The sequence below is a fragment of the Poecilia reticulata genome, linkage group LG1 (genome assembly GCF_000633615.1).
Source record: "Poecilia reticulata strain Guanapo linkage group LG1, Guppy_female_1.0+MT, whole genome shotgun sequence".
NCBI lineage: Eukaryota > Metazoa > Chordata > Actinopteri > Cyprinodontiformes > Poeciliidae > Poecilia > Poecilia reticulata.
The window spans coordinates 5153976-5178738 of record NC_024331.1 but is presented as its reverse complement, the minus strand read 5'-3'; the positions used below and the strand labels follow the sequence as shown (position 1 = coordinate 5178738).

Below are 24763 nucleotides of genomic sequence, written 5' to 3'. Positions count from 1 at the left end.
GTGTGTGTGTGTGTGTGTGTGTGTGTGTGCGTGTGTGTGTGTGTGTGCGTGCGTGCGTGTGTGTGTCTGTGTGTGTGTATCTTGGCTCTTGAGTACTKTTGAGTTGACTGTTTGTCCTGTGTGACAAAACGTTTGAACACCGCTGGACTGACTGTGTTGACGTTTGACTTTCTCTGGTGGATTGTCTCTGAATCTCTGATCTCTAAGGTGAGCTCCTTCCCAGTCTGATGGGATGATGTAATTTGGTTTATTTTGATGGCAAATGTGCATATTTCTGGGCTTATCACAAACCAAGACAGAAAGCAGCCTTTTTCTTTTCTTTTCTTTTCTTTCCCTTTCTTCTTTTTCCTTCCCCTTCTTTTTTTCTTTGTTTTTGTTTCATTTCCTTTCCGTTTTCGTTCTGTTCTCTTGTCTTTTCTAATTTCTCTTTCTTTCCTTCCCTTTTCTCTGCTTTCCCTTCGCCTTGTTTCCGCTGCGCAGACACATCAGTCTGACCTTCAGCTGAACAGATCCCAATCAAACCTCAGTGTCAGAAGCCCGCAGCAGCCTGTGGATGATTGGTGGTACATAATTTCTAACATTTTGATCTTCCTGGCCAATATATAATTTAGGATTTCCCTGGTGCGTTATTAAGAGAAGCAGAATCCAGTGCTGCTCAGAGTGAATCAGATGCAGTTTGTCTAAGCTAATCATGACAGCTCAATTTGCCATTTCGACAGTGGAGTATTGTAAGGAATAGGCAATAATCAAGTCCATATGAATGCCCACCATTAACTTTGTTACAAGCTCTTGTAAAATCATAATGAACATAAAGGTAAATTAATAGGAATTTGCTCATAGTTAGGCACAGATTTAGTAGAACATTTCTAAATAATCTTGCGATGAATTTATGTGATGCTATTTAAGAGGAAGATAAGCCTCTTGTTTTAATGTGCTACGCTGTAAAGAAGGGGACGGTAGCTGCTTTTGTACGTTTTCCATTATAAATGCAGTTAACACTTTATTTGAAGGGGGGTGAATAAGACTGTCATGACACTTTCATAAACATGACATAACATGTCATGAACATGAATAAGCCTTCATGAATATTTATGACTGTTGTCATAAAGCGTCATTCGGTAAATTATGACACTTTTAATACAAAGTTGACGTTATTCAAAATGTCTTTGTTATGACAGCTTGACATTAACCAAGAAATCATTACTGTTTAAACTTTACCTTTAATAACATAAAGTTACCTAATTTTTCATGACAGTGTCATGTCAGTCTTATTCACCCCCCTTCAAATAAAGTGTTACCCAAATGCAAAACGTTGTCAATATAATATAAAACCCCCCACAAATTAGCAATTGCGTCATTTCCATTAAATAACAAACAAAATTAAAATCACACGAGAATCGGATTGTTCACACAGTAATTAAAAAACATGTCACGTCATGATCCTTCAACTACTTCCTGTCTTCTTCGTCTTTTCTGCCAGTAGTAACATCCGGTTGTTGATCATGTGACTCGTGTGGCTAAAAAAAAAGAAAAAAGCATTTCTATTGCAGTTTTGTGAAATAAATCAATTTCGATAATGCCAAAAAAAAAAACCACCTCATCTTTAGAACCAAATCTTTTTTGGTGCTATAACCTTTCGTTATCATAAAACGAAAGGTTTTCAAAATTGCCGGGTTTTCACTAAGCGGATTTATTTTTGAAATGTTAAACTGCGCAAGTATCTGGTCAAAGGAAATAATAAACTAACGACTTGAGACCTGACTTAATTCACCCTCTGAAATGAATTGTCAACACGCCTGGCTCTAAAACCGTGGAGGACACGACAACATAAACATTTCACCTGTTGGAAATTTCAAGAAAACAGAAAGCAAGGAGGAACTCCACTCAGTGAACTGAAAGGTGGGCAGTGCAGCTGTGACGACGACGTTTTTGCTCCATTGCAGGAGAAAGTGTGGCCCAGGAAATGTTCATAAAAGCATGCCTCGTTGATTTTAGAGTTGACATCTCGGCTGCAACGTCCTTTAGTTGAAGTCTGGCCTCACCTAAAGCTTGTCTCTCTCTCTGTTTCTTCGTCCGTCTCTCTCCGGAAGTTAAAGGGCTAGTCAAGCCTTATTAGAATGCAGAGGAGGAAGGCTCTGCCGCAAATTGAAAACATATTGATTCTCCTCATGCTTTCAGGCAGAAGGGGCAAAAGAGAGAGGTGGAAGAAGGAGATGGACAGGAGCAAAATGAGAGAGAAACCCTGCTGGAGGAACAGGAGCCTCCCAGTTTGGGTCGCTGCTACATTTCTGTAATAAATGCACACAGGCGCGGTTTCAATTTGTAAAATAACCATCCTCCGGATTCAAAGCGCCAAGTTAGGGGATGCTTTCTTGGTGAGAATGTGTGTGGATTGACAGTTTGTGTTTGCTCTTTTATTATTATTCCTTTTTTTTTTTTTGCATGTGAGAGCACGCTGTCATGTCTGGTTGAGGTGGCGAGAGGCCGCAGGATTCAAATACGAAAGGACAGCGTATAACCCGTACAGATGTGCTGACAGCACAGTTTCCATGGGAACAAATCTACCCCACCCACCATCTTCACCACCACCACCACCACCACCAACGCTCCTCGTTGCAAAACCCTGACGAGCTCATCTAACTCTCCCCGCTTTGTCTTCATGTGTGTCCAGTAGTTCCTGGTTCACTTCTTACATCAGCTGCAGCTCAGGCCTGTCTTCTTCCAAGTGTTCATGTGAAATGTTTGTGCATATGTGAGTATGTGAGTGTGTGTGCGTGTGTGTGTGTGTAAAGACCAGTGTAGGTGCAATGCTTGTCTTCTTCTTTAATCAAAAATGAAGCAAAAGAAAGGGCAGCGTGGGCGAATTCGCTAAGGCTGTCGCTTTTAGGAGCAGGAGCTGTTTGTAAATCCACAACTACAAATAAATTGTTTTGGTTGCGTGACACTTCAAAACAGAAACCTGTTCACTGTATCTATAGGAATATAATTGATATAAGCAAGCTACCATAACAGACATCATGATAACCAAATAAAAAAAAGAAAATAAAAAAGATAGAAATCTTGTATTTTGAGTAAAAGCTGCCATCTTGTGGCTGTTTGCTGAACTGCTATCTCTCTGTTGGAATTTTTCAATACTTTGAGTGTAACTTTCTCTTCCTGATCCAAAAGTCCTCAGTTGGAGAACCAAATATACTGTACATATTTTTATATATAATAAAGATGTAAAATGTGTGTGTTTGTAAATCATTACTCTGCATTGTTGTGTAATCTGTATATCCGTTATTTTACATCATTCTAGCCATAGCATGTCTTAGCCAGTACATACCAAAGACAATTTATGCACATCATTATATCAGTAACATTCATATTGTGTATATTTCTACATCGTATGCTGTTTATTTGCTGCTTAAAGATTTAAAGTAAGATATTCTCCATTTTGTTGCCTCTAACTGGTCACAAAAGTTTCAGAAGAAGTATTTTTTTAAACAAACCTGGCCGGAGGCAAGTTTCATTAGTGTCACGTTATTAGTAGATTTTGTGTCACTTTTTAAAATTTGCATTTTAAATCAATTTCCTGATTCTGTCTTTAACATTATGCCTTTAAAGCAATAATATTGTTTATATATGTAATAGAATGGCATAAACGGAAGCAATTTTTTTAAATCACTAAAAACTTTCTAATAATAATTCTAATAGTACAATTTGACTGAGCAAATTTTAAAACTGTCAAAAATAATGTAAGGCAAAATATGCCATTTCTGCTTTTATTAAAATTGTAATTAGGCATAAAATAAATAAATAAATAAATAAATAAATAAATAAATAAATGTTAAATTCAATCCAATAATATATCCTAGTTTTTATACATGGTGTTAAGCTTTTAATTATTCTAGATTTTAGAATCTATCTATCTATCTATCTATCTATCTATCTATCTATCTATCTATCTATCTATATAGATAGATCTATATCTATCTATATAGATCTATATCTATATAGATCTATATCTATATAGATCTATATAGATAGATCTATATATATCCAGATCTATATCTATATAGATCTATATAGATAGATCTATCTATATCTATATAGATAGATCTATATCTATATCTATCTATATCTATATAGATAGATCTATATCTATATAGATAGATAGATAGATAGATAGATAGATAGATAGATAGATAGATAGATAGATAGATAGATAGATAGATAGATAGATAGATAGATCTATGTATCTAACGTTATGTTGTCCTATTAGCACACTTTATGTCGCAAAACTATACATAAACGCAATATATATATGTCATATGTCATTGAGCTTTACAAAAAAATTATGCTAACTTTAAAATAATTTATTTCTTTTTTAATTCTTATTTTCCTTGATGTGAAAATTGCTTTTACAGAGAGAGCAGGTGACGGCTCATTTACGACGGTTTCACAAACATACCACTGTCACAATTTGCGGCAGCGAGAAAGTGGGAGAGTGGCACTGTCGTAAGGTAAAGTTGCTCAAGAAACAAAGAAAAAATACATGTTAAACATTTTTCGTTTTCTAAAAAGTATAAATGTAGTGCTGCGGTGTCCTCTAGTTTCTCTTTGCCTTGTTGTCGTCAGTGGTTTTTTTTGTTGTTGAACTGTTTATATTACTTCTTGCGTGTCATATTTGAATCCTTTACTTCTGATTTTGAATTGATGTGCAGCGCTTGTTAAGTCTTTTGTAGTTTTCGACCTCATGAGTATGTAGTACAAACCGCTGTGATGTCAGGCTTGTGAAGCGACATAATTCCGTTTCAAGCGTTATGAATAAGACGTGAGGGAGAATGAATGTATTCAAACCCAGGACCTGCACAGTCATATAGACTGGCCACTCGTTTCCTGTACCTGTACTGTCTGTTGGAAATAATCGGTTTGAGAAAGTACGCATTGGCAAATAAAACAAGACTATGATACAAGAAACGTGCGTAAATGTATATCTACACAGGCGATGCGCATTGGAGTGCCCGGTGCAGAGACATTCCAGAGTGGATCCTTAAAAGCTCTGATTTTGGTGAGAATTTATGTTGCAGACGTTTCATTTTGACCTTTTACTACATGCACACATGAATTCACTCTTCATGTTATTCAGTTTTTGTTGTTGTTGTTGTTGTTGTTGTTTTGGTTTTTTTGCCACATTGTATAGAGCCCGCACTCCACAACATTGAAATAGTTTGGATCCTCAAGCAGATTTTAATATTAGATAAATATTGTCTGTGTAAATACTAAAACAGTTTCTAAATGGTGATTTCATATATTGGGTAAAAGACTGTTCAAACCAAAACAGTCTTGTGTGAAAACGTGACCCCTCTGTTGTTCAGTGAGGAATCTGACCTTTACAATTAAGAACAAGGGGTGCACCGGAATTTAAAAAGCCTGATTTGTTGATTTCTATTTTTGGTTAATACCGATAACCCCCCTCCCTCCTTTTCTTTTAAATCAGAAAAAGGTTTCTCATGTAGGGATCGCCCAATATCCCCCCCAAAAAATATAATAATAATAATAATAATAATAATAATAATAATTAATAATTAATAAAAAATCGAGGCCAATTTATCGGTGCACACTTAGAAATTACTTATACACAACCTTTCTGAAAGCATGATGAAGTAGGCTAAAGATCTCAAATACTAACACTCATGGCTAAAGAAATTCAAGAGTAGAGTAGAAACAAATTTACTGACGTCTATCAGTCTGGAAATATCACAAAAATATCAAACAGGAAACCTTTCCAGGAGTAGCTAGCTGATCAGAATTATATCAAAACCTCATCCAGGAAGAGACAAAACAAACCCAGAGCAACATCTAAAGCAGTTCAAATCTCACTTTACAGTTTAATTGACGATGCAGTTCATTATTAACCAATGAGAAAGAGTCTGGGCAGAAATTGAGGGTTCTGGGGTATAAAAATCATTGAGTAAAAAAAAACAGAGGCCAAAAGTATCTTGATGATCTTCAAAGTTGTTGGGGTAAAAGTGGAACTTCTTAACATTGTGTTTGCTCCATGACATCTAGCGCAGACTAACATATTTTTGAAAAAGAACATTAGAAATACAACCAAACATAGAAGTGGCTGGTCCGATGCTTTGAGGTTTTTTTGAGGACTTTCTCTACATAACGAAACCTGCTTTACCACAGAAGAAGAATGTCTAACCTTCAGTTTGTGACCTTAATCTCAAACCCAGTATCAATCTTCATTCCCGGCTGTGTGTGTTTGTGTATTTCAGACGGCGCTCCTGAGTGTGTTTATGTTCCAGCTGCTGAGGTCTGTTGGACTGCGAGCGTTCTCCATGGCATCCGAGACGTACATGTCGGGAACACACTCTGCTGCTTTCGTCACCTGTCCAAATGACACTGTAGCTAAAGACTTGGCTAGGTGAGCCCATGCTCTAAATGCCTGATTTAATAATTAGAGAAAAAAACTCGTTCGAGTCAGTAACTTATGAAACTGTCCTCAATAGTTTAATATAGTAAATATGTATGGATAAAAAGTTTAAACTTTTTTAGCCACGCAATTGACAATATGTTATATTTTTTCCACGTATATATGTATGTGTAATATTAAATATTTACCTTTCAATGCATACAGTTGCTTATTGTTTCCAATTATCTCCCAGGGGGATTGTGGAAAGGAAACTGGCTGCTTGTGTGAACATTGTCCCAGCGATTAAATCGGTGTAAGTTTTCACCTCATTGTCTTTCAGCTTTCTATAAAGGTGAAGTTTTTGTAACATATTTTGTTCCCTATTGATTCAAAAAATTATCTTGGCCTTGTCTTTTATATCTTTTTCTAGATATGAATGGCAGGGAAAGATCGAAGAGGATAATGAAGTGCTTCTGGTGAGTGCTGACTCAGACTTTTTAAAATCCACACTGGAATTGAAACCATAGCACATTAAGTACATTGATTCTTTTTTTTTCTCCAAACACTTCTATAATATAAATAAAATATTTACAACATATGCAGCATATGTGGATATAAAATGGTAATCTAAAATCTGAAGATATAAAATTTGTGATGAAATGCAGCTTAAGCTAGAATGTGACACTCTGAAAAAGACACATGATTCTCTATTTTCTCCTCAATGTGTGAAGTTAAATCACACCAAACCTCTCTGGTTTTAGGTCAGCCAAAATCAGTAAAATTATTTCTATTAGCTAAATGTCACAATAATGAGGAAAAAATAAGTCACTTAGGGTTAGGATTAATGAGACATCATTAAAACACTTCCACAAGGGCTTCTCATGCAGAATATCAAGTTTTAACTTACACTTGGTAAATAAGTTATGACAGATGCTACTTATGTCAGATTATTTCCACAGAAGGAAACTATTTTATCTCCACATTTGATTGATTTTAAAGCAAAATGCATCATTTTGGTGTTTATGAGGCTGGTTATAGCAAATGGAGGATGGTGTAGTACACATGGTTTCAAAGTTGTCTTAAGTGGAGTCTAATGTGTTAGATAAAACCCTAGCTACACTAGTTTTAATATGACTCATATATTTATACTGTTTTATGTTTAACCCAACTGATTTTTAAGAAATCAGTTACAGTACAGTTTGCTAATATTGTCTGCTCAACAAAAAGCTGGACAAACTTTATTCAACATTAGCTCCTGCTCAGCAGTTTGACATCATTAACACTTGTGTCCAAAATCCAATATACAGCATTTTTTTTTAAAATCTATATGACGTTGTGTCTTTCCTATTTAGATGATCAAAACAAGAAGTTCCAGAGTGCCTGCTCTTGCTGAATATGTCCGGTAGGTTTTTATTTTTATTTTGGTCAAATTTTGACCATTTGCTGCAGTCAAATCTAACAGGATAATTATGGCTTCTATCTGGTCCATTAGTTGCCATCGTTTATGCAGTCAAAGAGTACAACCTTAAGTACTGGTGTTGACGTGTTCTGCGTAGTGCAATGTGCTGACTGTAAATGAAATGGTTGTTTTTCCTCACCAGCTCCAACCATCCCTACGAGGTGGCCGAGGTCATCAGTCTGCCTATTGAGCAGGGAAACCCACCTTATCTCAAGTGGATAGGAGATGTTGTGCCCGAGTAGAAATAGATGGATGGGGAAATGTGAAAAAGAAACAAAATTGCAACTGTTACCAAACTGCAGAAAACATAGATGAAAGTGATTATTGTGAAAAAAAAAAATCAAAGAAAACTACAGCGTCATTTAAGTTTTATAAACCCAATACGCTTTCTTACCACTAGAGGGCAGCATCCGTTTCGTTTCTGAAACTAAACGTTTGCTGCTTTGACCTGTTGGAAACGATTTATTGCTGTTTTCTTGGGCTGAAATGTGAAATAAATGTTTCCAATATAATTATTTTGTGCTTTGTCATTTGTTATATTCAATGTTGGCCCACTCAGTTTAAAAATAGTTAAAGTGATAAAGCTTACATCACAAGGTATTCCCATTTATTGAGTGCAATGTCAACACACAAAACACTTTATCTTGTTTATCACCATTCACACAGAATGTCCACTACATATTTTATACAAATATGTTAATTTTGGTTTGATCTATAAGTTTTAAATAATTTATAAAATACACATTTCACCGCAAAATACGATACTACTATATTGACCATAACATTGAAATAATTTAACTGATCCAGGCTATAATGAAGTAAACATTTCTGTATCAATTGAGCTTTAAAAGCTTCATTATTTATCGACACTTAATTATTCAAGTTCCTTTATCTCAGCACAATCATACAGATATTTAAACATAACATTAATGGTATGCTACTGTAATATCATTTAAAACATTTCAACCTGAAAGAAAAAAGACTTTAAAGGACCGTATTAGAGGCTCACTTTTACTCTTACTCCATATCTTTCATCGAAAATTATGGCAAATAGTTGATTTTTGTGAAAATATATGCCTGATATTTAATAATGCTCAGTTCAATCTGCATGCTGTTCCACAAAACACTCAGGTCTGTACATTGAATACTTACTGTTGAAGGATGTAGCAGCTGAACACTTGACATTTTTGTTCCATTTCACAGTAGGTCAATCATTATCTGCCATCTACCACAGAGAACATGATTCATACAGTGTATAAGCCTTTTCAGCACAAGTTGTTCCTTGTTTAGAAGTTAAAATCACCTTTAAAGTACCAGCAGTACATGCTGTAATAAAGCCTTCCCCATGTAAAGGTGAGGAGTTTCATCAGCCTGGTGAGAGCCTCTTTGTCAAAAGTCTAACCTTCTGTCAGTCTGAAGGGAACTTCTGGTCATAATACTGAAAATGTGAGAAAAAAGTAAATGCCAGCAGCAATAACTGAAATACTTCAACCAGTTTCCCCAAAATGAGGGTCTTTCAACATGTTCTACACATTTAAATAAAAGTCCTATCTGAGATTTTGATGGGTTGACATCACAAAGTTAGTTACATCACGTATAAAAACCTTTGCATCAAAACGGTCTCTAAACTTTAAAGAATTGCACAATGTAAATGGCAGGCCCTGTCACCAACTCTTACAGGTAGCTGATATCGAGCACAGAGTTTTTGTCTGTGGCTTCTTCAGTTTGTGAGTTCCTGTTACGACTTTTATTGGCCTTACAATGAGCTACCTCAAGAGCATCATCACCTGGAGTCGGTTCAGGATTAGCTTTCTGCATAACAGGAGATTTACCATCATCTTCTGCTTTGGAGTTTTGTCCTTTATGTGACAATCTGCTCCTTTCTCTCATTTGCAAGCCCCCCTCTGCTCCAACCACTTCCTCCAGTACATCATTTTCACCACAATATTTCTCGTGGGTGTTGGTGATTCTCTTCTGCGATAGGAGTACGATGCCGCCCCACTCCTCCGTCGGCCGCTGTACCTCGGTGCCAGCCTTTTCATTGTTCTTCACCTTGCGTGAAGCGCGGCACAAGGCCTTCTTGAAGCCTCTCTTGAAGTTGTCTGACAGAAAACCGTACAATATGGGGTTGGCGCAGCTATTTGCATATGAAAGCACGACAACAAAATAGTAGAGCCCCCTGAAGTCTCCGGGCAGGACCACGAGGAGGTTTAGGATGTTGAGGGCATAGAACGGTAGCCAACAGAAAACGAACACTGCTACTACCACCACCACCATTCGTGTGATTTTTCGCTCCGACCTCCTGCGTCTGGAAGATGTGGTCTGGGTCCGCCTCCCAACATTCCTCACCTGTAAGGAAAAAGAAAACAGTGTTGTATAGTAACAAAGTAAAAACATTTCACTACTTTACTTAAGTATATTTTGGAGTACTTCATACTTTCCTCGAGTATGAAMATTTTTGATAACTTTCACTTTTACTTCACTATATTTCCGAACTTAATTGCATACTTTTACTCCGATACATTTTCAATGAGTGGTTTAGTTACTCGTTACAAAAAAGCGAGGGAGAGAAACGCTAGTGTTTTGACCCCATCTACTGATTGACTGCAACAAAGTCGGACACAAATGGAACCCCATACGATATGGACCACATATGCATATGTGGTTCATGTCAGAAGCTGTTTCAATTGTAAAGCAGGTTAAGTTAACCTTGTGGTATAGGTAAAGCACCTAATTTTCTTAACTAAATGATGCCTGCAGGTATATCTATTGGCAGGTTTAATTTTGCCTGCACTTGGCTGTGTACATTATTTTAAGTGTATTTGACAAGTTCACCAAAATATAAAAAATGTAATTCAAACTGCATTTGCCTTGTTTTACATTTTACTTATTCTTTTCATTACATTACTTGAGTACATCCATTTTTACAGTAATTTCCATACTTAAGTACAAGACGTTTCAGATACTTTAAGACTTTAACTCAAGTAACATTTCAGTCAGTGCCTTRGACTTTTACTAAAGTCATATTTTGGAGAGGTACCTATACTTTTACTTGACTCTGAGATTTCAGTACTTTATACAATACTGAAAAAAAGGAAATCAAGGAACTTGTTTTTCTTTATTCCTCTCATTCAAAATGTAACTGAGGAATGAGGAATATTTAGAAACACCAATCAACAAGCTCCCCAGTTTTTGSACTGGGGAGCTCCTTCTTTCTTTTGTCTTTTCCAGAACTTTCTTTGAAAGTTAATGTATACCAGGTATGTAATACSCAAAATTATGTCAAAAACTTAATTTTACATTTCAGAAACATAAACAGTGATATTGAAGAGTCAAATCTTGAGTTATCTAATGTTGCTCTCAATGTTTACCCTATAATTTCTTTTGAAGAGCTTAGGTCTACTTATGCAGTGTTTCTGTTTATTTAAGCAWTAAAAGATATTAGTGAGATTACTTAATTGTTGATTTTATAAGTTACTAAGYCCAAAAGGACCTAAAGAAGTGGATATTTGAAGGAGCGCAGGAACTTAGGGAAAGGTCGTACCTTGACGATGATCAGCAGGTAGCATAAAGAGATGACAAGCAAAGGACAGAAGAAGCCAACAGTGCATGTGTACACAATAAAAGATGTTTTCCACACTTCGGCTGGTTCAGGCCACACGATGCTGCAGTTCCCATCATCCTTCAGAACATCGGCGAAGACCACCACTGGCAGCACCACCACAAAGGAGACCAGCCAAACTGTTGCACTGATGGCCTTTGCTACATGGGGGCGTCGCCACCAGGAGGCCCGGATGGGGTGGACGACAGCCAAGTACCGATCCACTGACATCACAGTGAGACAAAAGATGCTGGTGAACTGGTTGAAGGCGTCCACTGTCATCACAACACGGCACATCAGTGAGCCAAAGGGCCAAGAGAGGAGAGCGTTTTGCACAGCCAAAAAGGGCAAACCTAGCATAAAAAGTTCATCTGCGATGGCAAGATTGAGGATGTAGATGTTTGTGACCGACTCATTCTTGGTGTAGTTTACGATGACGTGGATGACCAGAGTGTTTCCCAGTAAGCCAACTATACACACTATGCCATAAATAAGAGGAATGAAGATTCCTGCCAACCCAGGGAGGGACGTGGGTGTGCTTTTAGTAGAGTTTAAACAACTGCTGTTAAATATTAAAGATTCCTCAGCTGGACTGATGCTGGGAAGTGGTGGGTAGGGGACAGTGGAGAGCAACGGGCGGTAGTAGAGAAGGACTGAGTTGTTGTTCCAGGCAGCAGTGGTTCCTTCCTGCGGCACCAKGGAAACCTGGGTGGCCTGGATGAGCTCCATTGAGGTTTTAAAAGATATCACACATTAGTCAAGCCTGCGGGATCCCATCAATGACACATCAGTAGCCCTACAAGGAAAAGAAGAAAAAACTTTCAGAAAATTTGAGATATAAAGACCTTCTAAAGGGCTTGTTACATCAAAAATGTAACTTGATATTTAGTCGAAGATTTGATAAAGGCTAACTAAAGTTATTGTCTATACTAATTGGTGGCTTCCAGGCCTTCCAAGTGACAAGTCAAAATAAAGGRKACCGTATTAAATTCTTACTCCCTAAACTGCTATTATTATTCAAACATAGATTATCTATAGAGTATCTATAAATCTTTGGATGTTGGTCCAAAATCAAGAGAGTAAATTGTGTTATGTGACAAGTTAAGTCCTGCCATAACTATGAGGTCATGTTTTATATCTCAGCCCCTGTTCCATAGGCTAATTCTTCTGTATTTGGGTTAAAGGTTTACATTACATTGTTCTATTGTGTATTGACRATGTTGTCACTACCTTGTTTCCCCCCTTTTTCCATACCTGTCCGTCTTAGATTGACATTTCAATGTATCATATACAGTCTATGATTGTCCCCAAAAGTGGTCAAAGGAAAATCACTCCCATGTGAGCCACTTSAAGCTTGAGTTGAGATCAATTGTTATAATTGCACTACTCCTATGTTTGTGTAGCACTTATCCAGGGTGTATATTGCAGCTCTGAGTTACTAAGCTCATGCTATAGAATATCACAACATTGGAAATCAATTGGAGATTGGCTAGAAATAACAGGACTGTGTAAATTTGTGCTGATTTCTTGTCTTTGTTTTTTGCCCTTCCCCAAACTGCGATAGTGCAAACTGCAGTTTTCAAATGATGATTTTATTCAGATTAAAAAACCCAAAAAAAACCCAACCAGCACCGTGGAAAAGTGTGAAATCATGAATTAATTGCGATTAAGCAGAACTTTTTGACAGCTGAGTACAATATGAACAAACCACACCCAAACCTGATGACTGCCAAGTCTGTAGGATAAACAAATCGSTTAAATAGAACCTGACTAGAAACGTGAAGTAGTCTAAAAAATCTAAAAAAACCAACATATTTCTTCTTTAATTTTTTGGTTTGAAGAAATTAAAGAAGAAATCAGAGAATAATTGACATTTATTATTTAAGAAAGTGCTACTCTCCTGGGAACATTCCCCAATRTGAGTCTCAAAGTGTTAGAAATTGCTTTTCTTATTTACTGAGATTGCTGAGGTGTTGGCAACAAGTAGGGCCCCATGTTGCAGAGTTAGGTTTTGAGTGTCTGGCCTACCTAAAGTTTTAATAGAGACAATAAACTAGATTGCACTATTTTAAATGAAGGCAGWACAYATTACCTGATGCCTAACATTGACCAAATTAGTCTTTTATCATAGCACAGCAGACTCATAAGAATTTTCTAATCAGTAAATATTAACATGTATAGGTCAGGTTTTTGTAGATAAAWAAGAACCGAGGAAGACGTTGATGTTAACAACAGGAAAAAAGTTTGAAAAGTTTGCYGTCATGTCTGCAGGGCCTCCTGTCGCATACTAAAACGCTGATCAGCTGCACCGGCCCTCCGTCCGTCACAACAAAAACAAACCGGCGACGACACAACCACTCAAAGTACTTAGTCTGATTAGCAGAAGACTTGTTTATAAAGYCATCCTCTGCTTCTTAATAACTACTATGCCACCCACAGGCACACCCTYGTCCCTTACAGCAACCACTAATAATTGGTTCAGCGTTGGAAACAGGATGCACCGACCTATGGAGAGAAAAAAATKTACACAACCGTGGCCACATGCAGATATGGGGTAAGTGTGCAAGGGAAAATAAATTACACTGCAGGAGATGGACAGGTTCAGGAAAGTATAATAATAATAATAATAATAATAATAATAATAATAATAATTATATTTCCTACAGTGTTAATCACTAAAACGGAACAGTTACCTTAAGATATTTGGGATTGGGCTAAATGCAAAAGTAACTCCCCACATTTTAAGCTGAAACACTTTAATGAAGAACTACTTCCCTTATTACCTTGTATTAATAATTTCTCTTTACAAGATTTGCAATGCAAACAGAAAAAAATGCACATTCATAAATACTACCATGTGAGTACATTTTACCACGTTCTTAAAAGCTTTTTTTTTTTCTCTCCCAAATATGACTGCAGAATAAGGCTCAAATAAAATTTGTGTATTTTACTGTATTCCTTTCTTTGGATTAAAATACATGATCAGAAGGAGGAAATATGATCCTGGCCTCAGAATGGAGGAATAAATGCCACAAATATACACCTAAAAACTATCTTTAAACAAATTAAACAGTTGTACCAACTCACACAGCTCAATGCAAATTCAATAGTTTAGTTTTATCACCATCGCCATCTTTATTGCTAAGAGTGYAATTAGAAAATCTAAGAAAGAAAAAATGAGTATCTCAATTTACTTGCAGAGAGCTTGCAATGGAAAGGAGGTCGGGAAAAAACATATGGGTACCTCTGGTGCTCCAACCCCTGAAGACGTATTTGTTTAAACAGGATGATGCTGTAAGTTGGATGGAAAATCCCCTCAAATGAGTCACTGGTGGCTGTGGGGCTGGGAGTGGGAGAGATGATTGGGATCTGGATGGTGTGATGTAGAGCAGGGACTACTGATGAGATAATTACAGAAACTCATGATCCTTTGTCTTGAGTTAAAAAAAAAAAAAAGGTGAATGGAGTGGAGGAAGGGTGCATCAATCTGACAATGAATCAAAGGATCACTGGAAAAAAACATTGTATAATACTGATTGTCAGTGAGGAAATGAGATAAAGATATTTTATATGTCTAAAAAAAAAGCACAAAAAACAAGAGGTTACACGGTTCAAATGGATTAGGCTAAAATCACTCAGATACACCAACACAGGGCATTAATGAAAACAGCATTTTCATTGATTGTTTCTATAAAGGGATACCTTGAATGAAGTACTACAGTAAAACCAATTAACCAATAATTTTGAAGCAAGTAGCCCCTTGTCTACACTCCTGGCTACACTTATTGATTTACTCCTGGCAAATCAATAAGGGGGAGAAAAAAAAAAGTAAAAATTAGTAACAGAAATACAAGTAGATGAAATACATTTCCAAATCTAATTGCTTCACATCATAAAACTCTAGGGCAGCTCTTCAAATGMTTTTTTAGTAATTCTGATTCAAATAAAAGACTTTTGTTTACTAGATTGTTAATTAAACATTTACATGTCAACATTGCCTTTATTTGAGTGATAAAGAAAGAGATGTAGTTAAATAAATGCCATTCAGTCAAAAATGTAGGCACCCTTAACTTATGTGCTTGGTAACCTAAGAAAATAAAGTTAATTGTACCAGTGAAAAAAGTTTCATAAAGTGGTCAAATATCCTGCAAGAATTTTACAACATGCTGAGCAATGCTTACAGAATCATGTTGTCATGTTTCTAAGGGGCATTTGGCCATAATAGTAAATGTATACCCTATATTATTGAGGTTATATGTATGYATTTCATTTTTGTTATATTTGAGGWTATATTAAACAAAAAAAGAATTGATCAAATAAAGCATAAAAGCTCAAAATGYATGTGACATATATTCCTATAATGTGTAGAAATCACGTTCTACACGCATATAACGTGATTTCTACTGGAACTGTAGAAATAATTTGATGTGTTTGCACGCTGCAGGCATATTAACACACACATCTCTCTCTCTCTCTCTCTCTCTCTCTCTCTCACACACACACACACACACACACCTTTGCCACACCATCCCATCCTAATCTCAGAGAAACACAACACCAACAGACGGACAATCTTTCTAACCAAAATGAATCTCCTCCCAGTGTCAGCCRCATTGTACAGCCAGATCCAGGAAAAGAAATATCCATTTAGATGTTGCTATGGTAAAATAAGGTCAAGACAAGGCTTAAAAGACCTAGTGTGGAACAAATCAAAGAGATAAATAGGAACATGAATGAATGCTGACTCAAGAGCCTGCCCCCTTTACACTGAGCCACAAAGGCAACGCTGATAGAGGACATGTGAGCGATGCATCTTGGATGCTAAATTTGCCTCATGTGCTTCTGTTGCATGTAGATAGAAAATAATTTAGAACGGTTCCGGAACATTTTTTCACAGTTTTCATTTGTTTATAACGGGGGGGGGAAAAAGGTGGAGTGAAACCGTTAATACAATTACCTTTTTGCCTCCCCGTGAGCCTTTGGGTGATTTTCTACTGGCTTATCTGGTCCCAGTTCATCACAAGTATTAAAAATAGTAACGTAATAAACAGGCGACAACACTTATGCTTGAAAGCAAAACCGCTGTGCATGAAGCTGTGCAAGATTATTAGGTATTWCACTAATATTCACTCTGTGATGTCTCACCCTTTTTTAACGTTTCGAATCCTCTGTCTCAAATTTCACAAACAGGATTTCGCAGCCATTAGGAGCGCAGCCCTCACTTTTCAAGTTTACATATCCAATTTCCAGCCTTTGTTTGACTGCAAGGTGATTAAAGGAAACATTTTGAAAATGAATGCTGGCTGTTTTGAGTGACTGGGACAGCAATTATTTGTGAATACATTACCATCTTTCTGTGAAAACGTCAGCAGCATGCTCAAATTATATCTAAGTGGCGCTCTTCTCGCTTCTATTTGAGGATACATTTGTCCGGGAAAAAAAAGTGTTGCTGAATAGATGCAGTATTAGTAGGAAATAATGTATAGATAATATTGGTAGCATGTTTGGAGGAAGGCAGGAAAGCATGAGGACAATGGTGTTTCTTTCTAGGTGGTGCTTGGATAATTATGTCAAGCAATGATGAATTAATTTTCAACTTTACAAATTGGACCCAAAGTTTTTATACCCTTGTAATTTCACAAGTCAGAGCCCATGATTGAAAATGACATCTATAAACCAACAGGGTATACAGCGCCAGGCTTCTATATTTTTCATTTGGACTACATGTGATAAATCAACACAAAGTGGTGGAAGTGGAAATGGAATAAAACATGGTTCACAAAATTCTTCCAAAGAACTCAGCATGCCCGCCTTACTTAATTAAAACTAACAGGTCTGTCAAGTAGAGCAAATATCAGCTATAGTTCTGATCTATAAACAATAAAATATCTTTTTTTTATTGCTGTGTTTTAGGGATACACAGATCGATCAGCTCCGATTTACATTTGGGTGATCGACGGTCAGCCAAAACTTACACATGAAAGTGACCCCATTCACCGACTGACAGGCAGACCTGCCCACCAGGTTAACAGCAGTCAGCACCACTGCTGACAACTTAGCCATTTTTTTTGGTATATTTAGCATGAAAAAAATAGGTACCTTCCGAAATCACAATTAGCAGTGCTGGTTTTATAAAGATCAGTGATCATCAGCTAGAAAACTGGAATCGATGCAATTCTACTTTCTTTAGACCAATTGATCGCTGTAATCAATGTAATGAGCATTAATACAAAGTAATAATATACCAGACGGCTATACAGGAGATTTTGAACGTCTACATTTTCACAGAAGATTTATAAGRAAAACTGAAAATGTTATTTATTCGTCTTTTATGTACTCTTTTTGTGTTTCATTTCTATAACTTTTTTATCTGCTTTTCTCCATCTTCCTAACTTTATCTGCTGCATCTTTGTCATACATGCCTTGTCGTGCACCTCTTAATTTTTCCAGTTCATCACAGATTGCACGTCTCCTTTCAATCAAAATTAAGAATTTGGAAGATGTTCTTGCAGAGCAGTTCACCATAGAGGAATGAGGGCTCATTTTCAGAGAATACTGCATCAACAAATGAGTCAAGTAAAAGCTTGTGACTACAAACATCCATTCATAGTTATAATGGAGTGGTTTGGATTAAAATCATGTTTTAAAGTCCAGATTTAAATTGAACACAATTTGTGTTGTTTGTCATTGGTGCTCTTCATTYGATCTGACTGAGCTTGAGCTACTTAGCAAGTAGAATTTTTTTCCTGATGTGTAAACCTGGTTGAAACGCACCTTAAAAGCTGAAAATAGTGCAAAATGTGGCATCATAAAATATTGAGTCTGGAGGTTGAATATAAATGTATGATCATTTTCTTTTAGATTTTAATACTTAAGAAAAAAKAAACCTWTTCTTTTCAAAACATCAAAATATGCATATTTTTTAAAGATTAACATGAAATCTGTTTGAACTCTGATATACAWTCCATGGGGAATTAATGTTTTTTGCATATATGCATCACCTTTTGTTACAGCAGTTTCTCTGCATCCACAACTTGTTTTACTGTATGACCAAGCTGCAAGTCTTTCTTATAACCTTCATTTGAAATGAGTTTCTTGACAACCAAGGTCRCACTGAATGCAGGAGTGTTTATTTGAACTGAGCCAGTGGTGTTGCTGTGGGACATTTATACAACTCTGGGTAATGTTCATTTCCATCCATAACAGTGAGAAATATTYAATCAAATCTATTCTTCTGCATCTCATTGCTCGTTTAATCCCCAGTTATAGTTTTTATWCGGATATTTTAATGATCTTCTCTTGTATAGGAATGTCTTTCTGGCAGCTGAAATGTTCGAACTCTGAACTTAAATTCCAGCTAAGAGAGAATGAACAGTTTTATCGAAATAATACTGTTTTGAGCTCTGCTTTGTTTGCTACAGATGAGAGTAAACGGAAATCAGACATCAAGGCTTTAACTGATGTTGAACAAGACTGTTTTCTGATTAGAAAGAAAAAGCCTAAAACCCCCAATTTTATGAATCAGGGATGAATTTTAAATTTTTTTTGCAGTGTATCAATTCTGTTTCTGGGAAGCCTCTTTCCATTAACAATAATGCAAACCGATGCTGCTTCCTGACTGCCCATTTTGTTGATGTTTGCATAATTCCTCATAATCATTAAGACACAGACTGACTGACTCCACACTCCACATCAAACAAGTGCTTGTCTGATTTGTATTTATTCTGAAAATTTTATTTATGCATCGTGACTAATGTCCTAAGTATAAGTAAAATACCACTTGGATGCCAATGCATTGATAATGAAGGGACATTTTTGCTAATGGTACATTTCATCCAATTGAGGGAAAAAATGACAGCGCCTGGTGATTTATGAATCATAAAGCCTGGTTCAATTAGTGCTGCTTTTGTTAATTTGATTAGTCCCAACATTAGACACTCTGGCTTATTGTTAGCAGGTATTCTCAGAGAGAAGGAAACAGGTCTGAAAAATATGGGTTGCRCGGATACGTTTTACATAACAATGGACCTGCGCTGCATGAAATCCACCTCTCACATTGCAACCTGCAGTTCAAAAACATTTCCGATGATTATCAGTTTGGTCTTTAAAGACCAAACCTTTTAGAATATGTTCCTAGCAGTTCCACACATATTGAGACTGATTTTTTGTTGTTGCCCATTTTACATTGTGCAATAAATCAGGCTCAGTATGACCTGCACAGGGCTTTGACTGGGCCATTCTACCATGAAGCTTTGGTCTAGCTCTGGCTGTAAACTTAAGAGTTTCTTTCCTGCAGGAGGTTGAATCTCCATCTAAGCCTGCAATACGTAACTAATCAATTATTTGCATAATAAATTACAAATTACAATTAAGTTGACAATTTCCATTTTAATGAGTAATATTTCTGAAGGCCACTTTTGTTTACAGGGACTCCATAATCTATTTTATTTATGGTTTTTATTTTGGGGTTTTTAACATGTCTTCCAGTTCCAGAGTGAAATGTTCTGTGCAAAATTAAAGTTTATTAGCCTTTGAGAGGACAAATTTGCATTATTATGCCATTATCRATATATTGAAAATGGTCTCCAAACAACATTACGTTTAGCTGCAGAAATTATTCAGATAAACAATGTTGTGCATAGCCTACTATTATAATTTATTGCAATAATTTGTGGGATAATTGTTAATTCTGTAAAATCTCCWAATATTATAAATGTATTAGTTGGAATTGGTCTCAAAATGACAATATTATTGTTTTATCACAATATTTACAATTTATAATCCAGTAAAGTTAATTAACGAGTCTCATCCTAGCCTGGAGTGTCTAACAGATTTCCTCCAGGATCGGCTTGTTTTTATCTTTTAATGCATCTGCTCATCAAGCCTCGCCTAATTCTTGTTTCCTGCTAAAGAAAGGCCTACCCACAGCATAATGCTACCACCACTATGCTGCAGGGATGGCAGGCTAAATGTTTTTTTTGTTTTGTTTTTTTATCCACACATTAGGTCAAACCGTGCCGTTTTTGTCTTGTCTGACCACATGTTTGCTTTATTTCCTACAGTGTTTGTCTTTTTTGTCTAACGGTGAACATTTTGCCAATCTTCTTTAGATTTGGGGAGTGCATGACAAAAAATTGCGACTTTCTTGGAAATTCTGGGAAAATACAGCTGAAATGTGAAGCCATAATGTGACAAAATGCTTGAGCATCGCAGACTGAAAAAACAAGTTCAATGGCTATGAATACTTTTGCCAGGTGCTGTAAATAGAACCACTATTTACATAACTAGCATAATGCTCTACTTAAGTCTCATTATCAGAGAAACTGAGTTCCGTTTGGCAGAGCAAACAGTGAGAAGTGGGGTCATGCTTCTCAAGCATGCCTACTTTTACGAGCAACTGCAAGGATTGTCGCGTTCTCAGAAAATGCAGTTCAAAAAGATTACGCAATCTCTGCAGTTCATATCTATTCCAGGACTCARAAATATGTTCGAAGTTCGAAGACGTTACATCCAAGGATGAAAAAAGCATGTAGGCTAGGAAAGAGACCACATCAGCTAAGAGGCGTATCAGTCAGTCCTTATCAGTCTTATTCCCCAGGGGAGTCTACCGCGTTTGTTGCAATCCCTTTACCGGATTTGCAGTTGTTTGGATCCAGTTTCATTACAGCCACACAGCCGCCTTCACATTTTTCATTACAAAGACCGACAGCGGCTCATAGATCTGCCACAATCTGATCAATACTCCTACTAGATCTTCATGCTGATCTCGAGGTGGAAACGGTAAACACCGTCACCGAAGGGTGGCTCGCTGTTCAAAAACTGGAGAGAAGAAACAAAAAAACAGTAGAACTCTCAATATTTATTTGATATGTTTTACCACAGCACATGAGAGAATAGATAAACTGTCTGTTCAATTCTACAATAGCAACAATTATTTTGGCCTTCCCACACAATGTTCTGCACACATGCATCTATACAAATTTGTGCCAAATTGACTAGTTGGAAAAAAAATGGGTAAAAAGCTTTAAAAGCTACTAAGTGGACGTTGAGCAATTAAATAAAAAGCTTCTGTATCTACCCACAGCTACGGCTGACGACAGTCAAAGAGACTGGGAGAAAAAAGGGTCACCACAGATTATTTGTTTTCCGTTTCATTCCAGCTTCAGTTAACAGTTTAAAACTCAAAGTGAGAGCCAAACAAAAGTCTCTTTGGGACATTTTTCAYTTATCCTCCCTCTTACCTTTTGCTCCTAACCTCTTTTATTTAGCTCTTTGTCTTCTTTTATTTTTGAACCTGGCTTACACATACTCTCAGACCACGCCTGATGTCTCATTAGTCTCCTTAATTTGTCACCAGAGTGCAGGAGAAGGGAAGAGAGTTTGGAGTGAGAAATTTATGATCCATTCTCTGCAAATCACCGTGGATACGCAGCTGAACTGGTGACATTTCATCTGTGATTTTCTACCTGTTTAGAAAAAGTACCTGAAGACCACACAGAGAGAGAAATGATCTACTCAGTCAATTGAGGAATCAAATGACTGAAAGTGGTCCCAAGACCGGTCTGCTCCTCTTCCTCTACCCTGTTTTTCTATCTAATCTCCTTTTTTTGTAGATTAACTMATTTTTTCATTTCACAAACCCATCTTCTCTCACTTTCCTTTGACACTCTGTTCCCACTTGCCTCCTCTGGATTTAATCAACCCGACCTCTCTCTTTCTAACTCATCACAATATCTGTCAGTTTCGCTTTTTAAGGAAGCATTCACACAAGCTCTGCTTTAATACAACTCCAGTCCGTTTGCCTAGAAAATCCAGTTTGTTTGTGGAGGTGTGAATGCGCAATCGAACTCTGGTCCGCCTACAAACAGCGAAAAGCATTCTGGGTAAATACAACCAAAAGAAAAGCAGGAGTGTAGAACTAGTGAGGAAAAATGACTCTTGGTCTACAACTGCTAAAATCTGATGCTAGTCCATTTTTGTTTACACTTTGTGAAGAAGGAAATTGCATTCAGAGTCTTCTTCTGTGGGTTTTGTGTAGATTCCTTCAGTGGTTCTTGGTGCAGCGCCACCACAGGCGAAGGGGGGAACAGGTTTTCAGTGTTTGGTTCATTTGACACAGTGCTGTGTGAAAGTGAACCACAATAACTGAAAATGTAGCAAATGATGCAATCAAGCCGAGTCTGCTGAACTATCAGATGTGAAAACACTTTTAGATTGAGAGCAGCTCATGGCCATAACACGATGCAAATGATGCACTTCCGAAAAATTTGCCCTGAGATTATGAAAGACTGTGTATGATTTAACATTACTATTAGCACATAAGAATGCAAATATTAGAGAAAAAGAAAACTGGGTTATAGCTTGCAATGTTGCACTTTAATATCCGTAAAGGCATCATGTTGTGGCCTTTTAAGATTAATTGAACAGTCATGAGTGAATATCCGGTGATTTACACGTGCTGTCCACTTGGTCAGGTGCTCATTGATCACATTTCACCTTCAGATCTGCCTTCATAATTCATTTCATAGATTTAAAAAACATTTTTCTCTGGCATTCTGGTCCATTATTGGGATCATGTGGTTACTGTGAATTTATCAGAAGATGCTCTATTATATTGTATGGATGTCTGGTGATTGTTGGAAACCAATACACCGACTGTCATATTCTCTTTAAACAAGTTTGAGAAGGTTTAAAGTCTCCAACACGGTACATTATATTGCTCACAGTGGCCATCAGAAGATCTGTACACTGTCTATGAAAGGATGGACATGAGCAGCAACACTAGTAGGATGTGACTCGTTTTGTACTAAGTGGCCCGATGCGTGTGCAAAAAATATCCCCCACACCATTACACCTCCTCCATCAACCTTAAATGTTGATATTATGCTTACAGACTTTAATATTGTTTAATGCCAAATGTTGACCATACCACCTGAATGTTACAGCAGAAATTGAGACTCATCAGCTCTGGCAACCGTTTTCCAATCTGCTACTCTCACATTTCTGTTAGCCTGACTAAACTGCAGCCTCAGTTTCCTAAAACCAGTCTGTCAATTCACCCCTGGCGTATAACAACAAGGCATTTTATTCCACACAGCTGCTGCTCACTGAATATTTCAAACTGTCTTCTGTACACTGTAATAGATATCTATAAGTTTCTGAAATCTGACATTGAACCTTCAATGTCATTTAAATCCCATTTCCCCCCTCATTCTGATTCTTGGTTTAAACTTCAGCGATTCTTCCACACATCTATAACCTAAAGGAGTTGCTGCCATGAGACAGGATGATTCACTGCTTTATCAGGTGTATCTAATTAAGTGGTTGGCGAGAGTGTATTTTTACTGCCTGGCTAAACTAAGAAGGAATGAAGACGGAATTACTCCTACACTTGATAGGGGAAAAAAAAACTATCAAGACCTCACAACCAGTTTAATAAAGAAAAAAATCCCGTCACTTGTTGATAAAGGAAAAAAAGAGAGAAAAAAATAGAGGCGCATGAAAACATTAACTGCGAAAATAATACTTCTGAGATGCTCGATAAACCGGGCAAGCTAGCGCCTGTAATTTATTGTTTTACATCTGTTGTGGAATAAAACATGGTTATAGAACACAAACAAAAACAATACAACTAAACAAGCAAAACTGAAATGATTAAAAAAAATACATAAATACCTTTCTCCATATAGTCGTTTTGTTCACCGTTTCCGTGAAGTCAGAGTTGAACCGACAATAAAGTGAACGTGCAAAATGCCGCGTTCATCTGTGAGCTTCGTCCGCGTGCAGCTGAGGGATGCTAGGAGACCCCCACCCTCCTCTTCCTCCTCCACCTCTCCATGCCGCTCACCTACTCGACTTCCCCATCAACCCTCCTCACCGAGCCGACACACACACACACACACACACACACACGCACACACACACACACACACACACACACACACGCACACACACACACACACACACACACGACCATTATATCAGCAAGTGCAAAAAAACCACACCAGTCACGATTCAGATGGGAACCGCTGAGATTTTACGCCGCCTAATTGAAATAAACGCATTTTTTTTATCCACACAAAAACGGAACCTCAACTGATTGAGAAAAAAAACAAAAACAATCACGCAAAAAAAAAAAAGTAGTCGAAACATAGTGTTATAGTAAACAGTAATGTACTTGCAATAAATACATGCTATAAAAACACCTGTTGGGTTTTGTATCCCCCAAAATATAGGGAATAGCACATTTAGAGTGCTTTGGAAAAGTATTCAAACTCACTGAAATTTTGTGACAATTTTA

General features: G+C 37.0%; 2 protein-coding genes across 5 annotated transcripts; one reads left to right on the top strand and one right to left on the bottom strand.

Moving 5' to 3' along the window:
• Positions 1 to 4418: 4418 nt before the first annotated feature.
• LOC103479204 (protein CutA homolog) lies at positions 4419 to 8374 on the top strand. The gene is made up of 7 exons (XM_008433538.2): positions 4419 to 4505; positions 4988 to 5053; positions 6267 to 6415; positions 6657 to 6716; positions 6834 to 6879; positions 7756 to 7805; positions 8005 to 8374. Exons 2-7 carry the CDS (start codon positions 4991 to 4993, stop codon positions 8102 to 8104), a joined length of 468 nt encoding a protein of 155 aa, XP_008431760.1. The 5' UTR covers positions 4419 to 4505; positions 4988 to 4990; the 3' UTR covers positions 8105 to 8374.
• Positions 8375 to 8452: 78 nt separating this feature from the next.
• On the bottom strand, positions 8453 to 24263 carry sstr3 (somatostatin receptor 3). 4 transcript variants are annotated; one of them, XR_001776880.1, is made up of 4 exons: positions 24139 to 24263; positions 11407 to 12259; positions 9166 to 10211; positions 8453 to 9087 (listed from the first exon to the last, which is right to left on the bottom strand). XR_001776880.1 is itself a non-coding variant. In XM_017306345.1 (4 exons), the coding sequence occupies exons 2-4, from the start codon at positions 12190 to 12192 to the stop codon at positions 9293 to 9295; spliced, it is 1311 nt and encodes a 436-aa protein (XP_017161834.1). In that variant the 5' UTR covers positions 12193 to 12259; positions 24139 to 24263; the 3' UTR covers positions 8453 to 9292. The 4 variants fall into 4 exon arrangements, 3 of the variants coding, with proteins under 3 accessions (XP_017161834.1, XP_008431947.1, XP_008432025.1); XM_017306345.1 differs by having other exon boundaries at positions 8453 to 9300; positions 9695 to 10211; XM_008433725.2 differs by having other exon boundaries at positions 8453 to 10211.
• Between the last annotated feature and the right edge of the window lie 500 nt (positions 24264 to 24763).

Excerpts from the sequence above, each read along its gene's own strand:
- LOC103479204 (XM_008433538.2), top strand. The coding sequence starts at position 4,991 with ATGCGCATTGGAGTGCCCGGTGCAGAGACATTCCAGAGTGGATCCTTA. Across the intron at positions 6,416-6,656 it reads GTAGCTAAAGACTTGGCTAG|GGGGATTGTGGAAAGGAAAC; the intron begins GTGAGCCCATGC and ends ATTATCTCCCAG. Across the intron at positions 6,717-6,833 it reads GTCCCAGCGATTAAATCGGT|ATATGAATGGCAGGGAAAGA; the intron begins GTAAGTTTTCAC and ends ATCTTTTTCTAG.